The 2,152-nt window shown below is 42.3% G+C and overlaps 1 protein-coding gene across 1 annotated transcript in view; it reads right to left on the reverse strand.

The window, feature by feature from the left end:
• Positions 1-410: 410 nt before the first annotated feature.
• The window catches only part of CTSH (cathepsin H), a 34,894-nt gene continuing 33,152 nt past the window's right edge, over positions 411-2,152 (reverse strand). The window contains exons 7-8 of the mRNA XM_044660149.1: positions 886-1,078; positions 411-499 (exon numbers count right to left, since the gene is read on the reverse strand). Coding sequence (XP_044516084.1) covers positions 411-499; positions 886-1,078 — 282 coding nt within the window. The remainder of the gene's footprint in view (positions 500-885; positions 1,079-2,152) is intronic.

Here is a 2,152-nt window from a genome sequence, read left to right on the forward strand (position 1 = left end):
CCTTCATGATGGGAATGGGTTCCTAGTCCACCATTCTATGAATATATCAGGTTACCTCCATGATGAGAACTAGCCTCAAAGCCAGGATTGTTGGCTGCGGAAACTTCGGAAAATTATTCATCTCTTAATATGCCAATTATGTTGCAGAAAAGGTGGAAACCTGCATTGGTGGAGGAAGTTCCTCACACCAATGAAATCAGGAGTTCAATCTTTAGTCTTACTATATCACTCAAATCTTTGACACACATTCGACCATTGGCAACGAAAAGCACATTGCCAACTCTAAGCTTAATATGAATGTTTTACGAGGTGTATTACTGTACTGCTGCAGAAAACCGAGACTGGTTTGCATAAGTCTAAACAGAAACCAAAGACACTGCTCTAAAAAACTTTTTCTTATTTTTTTTTTTTCATTTTTCTCGTGCCTGTTCTTCAGCTTTGTCAGTAGCATCGCTTAGCTCATAGCTTAATAAAATACTGCTCATCGGTATAAATAAATCTGGAAAAAATTGAAAACAATAGGTTTTTACAGATGCAGAAACTAAGGCTTAGTGCAGTACTCTTCTTTTCTTCCCATCTTCCCTTTAGGATTGCAAAGAGAGACATCTTCCGAGAAATAAATGGAGGAATTTCGTTAACAGTAGAGACACATTGGCCTGGGTGGGAGCCAAGGGCCGTAGGTACAACGGATAAAGTTACAATTTGGGTGCCCTTGAGTCTCATTTTCTCCTTCTGGAAAATAAGGTTATCCTTGATGCGTGAGGGCCCCTCCTACCCCGTTCCAGACAAGGACAGTCCCAGGAAAAAAACTCCCGCCAAGCCTGGGGAATATTCCCTTTAGAGGTGCCGAAATTCTTCCTACCCAAGTTGCACCCACGAACTCACCTCGTGGAGGTCTGGCAGCCACTGTCGTTAAAGGCGGAAAAAATCCCACATAGGATCCCCAGAACAAAACCCGAACAGCTTCGCGCGTCGGGAAGTCGTTCGCCAATTGGCTTACTCTCGTGGGAGCGGACCAATAGCATTGCTCTCTAGACGTGGTAACGCCCCATCCGAAACGGAAGCAATTCGGCGGCCACTGAGGAGAGCGGAAAAGGAGGAGGTCCATGAATCACATGATTCAGAATTACCTACCAGGTGGAGAGGGTTGACTCGAGTTCCGGAAATTACGTTTTGTCGCGTCAAGAGAGATCTGTAAAGGTTCTGCCCATTTCTTGTCTCGTTACTTGTGATTGGATGGTTCTTACAATGTGGCTCGGCCTTGTTTATTTCGGAAGTTATGAGTATTCCTTGAAGTGCTGTGGAAAGAAAAAACAAACCAACTGTAACCTGATGAATTAAGGAAGAAGGTCTCATAACCAATTTCCATTTTATCTCTTTTTATTTGTCATTTCTGACATCTGTCCTCTCAAAATAGTAACTCATCTCAAAATCGTACTTTGAAGTTTGGAAAGAACTTTACATTCTCCTGATTCTTTCACAAACCCTGGGAGGAAGTAGAGATATTTTCGTTTTATAAATGAGGAAACTGAGGCTCAGCAAGCTGAAGTGACATAGACTGGTTATTGTAGGATCTTAGGATTTAAAGCTAGGACCCTCCAGATTCCAGTTACAGTGCTCTTCCTGCACTTATGTTAGTGAGTTGTAGCACACTGTGATATTTTGTGTTAGGGAAAGTCGTAGTTCACTGCAATTCAGAAATTGTACAAAACCTCACCATTATGGCAACTGTGCAAGTTAGGTGACTCAGATTATTACATAGCTTAGTATTCCTTGCATGAAAATGTTTGTAAGATCCAAAATCTACAGAAATCAAACCTATCAGGTCATTCTCTAACTACAGCTAGGAAGTGTCTGAGGTCAAATTTGAACCCAGGACCTCCCCTTTCTAGGTCTGGTTCTCAAACCATTGAGTCACCCAACTGCCCCCAGCTGGCTACGGGAGCGGGGTGGGAGAAAGGGAGAGAAAGAATATGAATCACGTAACCATGGGAAAATATTCTAAATTAATTAAATAAAAATTTTTAAGACTAAAGAAATTTTTTTAAAAACGAGGGGGAAAAAAAGATACTACCTGTGGGGGCGGGGTAGTGTCCCCTGAGGCAAGGAGTCAGGAGGGTGAAAGTGTGTCCCCATGTAAAAACTCTGAGGA

Source organism: Gracilinanus agilis, chromosome 2 (genome assembly GCF_016433145.1).
Source record: "Gracilinanus agilis isolate LMUSP501 chromosome 2, AgileGrace, whole genome shotgun sequence".
NCBI classification, from domain to species: domain Eukaryota; kingdom Metazoa; phylum Chordata; class Mammalia; order Didelphimorphia; family Didelphidae; genus Gracilinanus; species Gracilinanus agilis.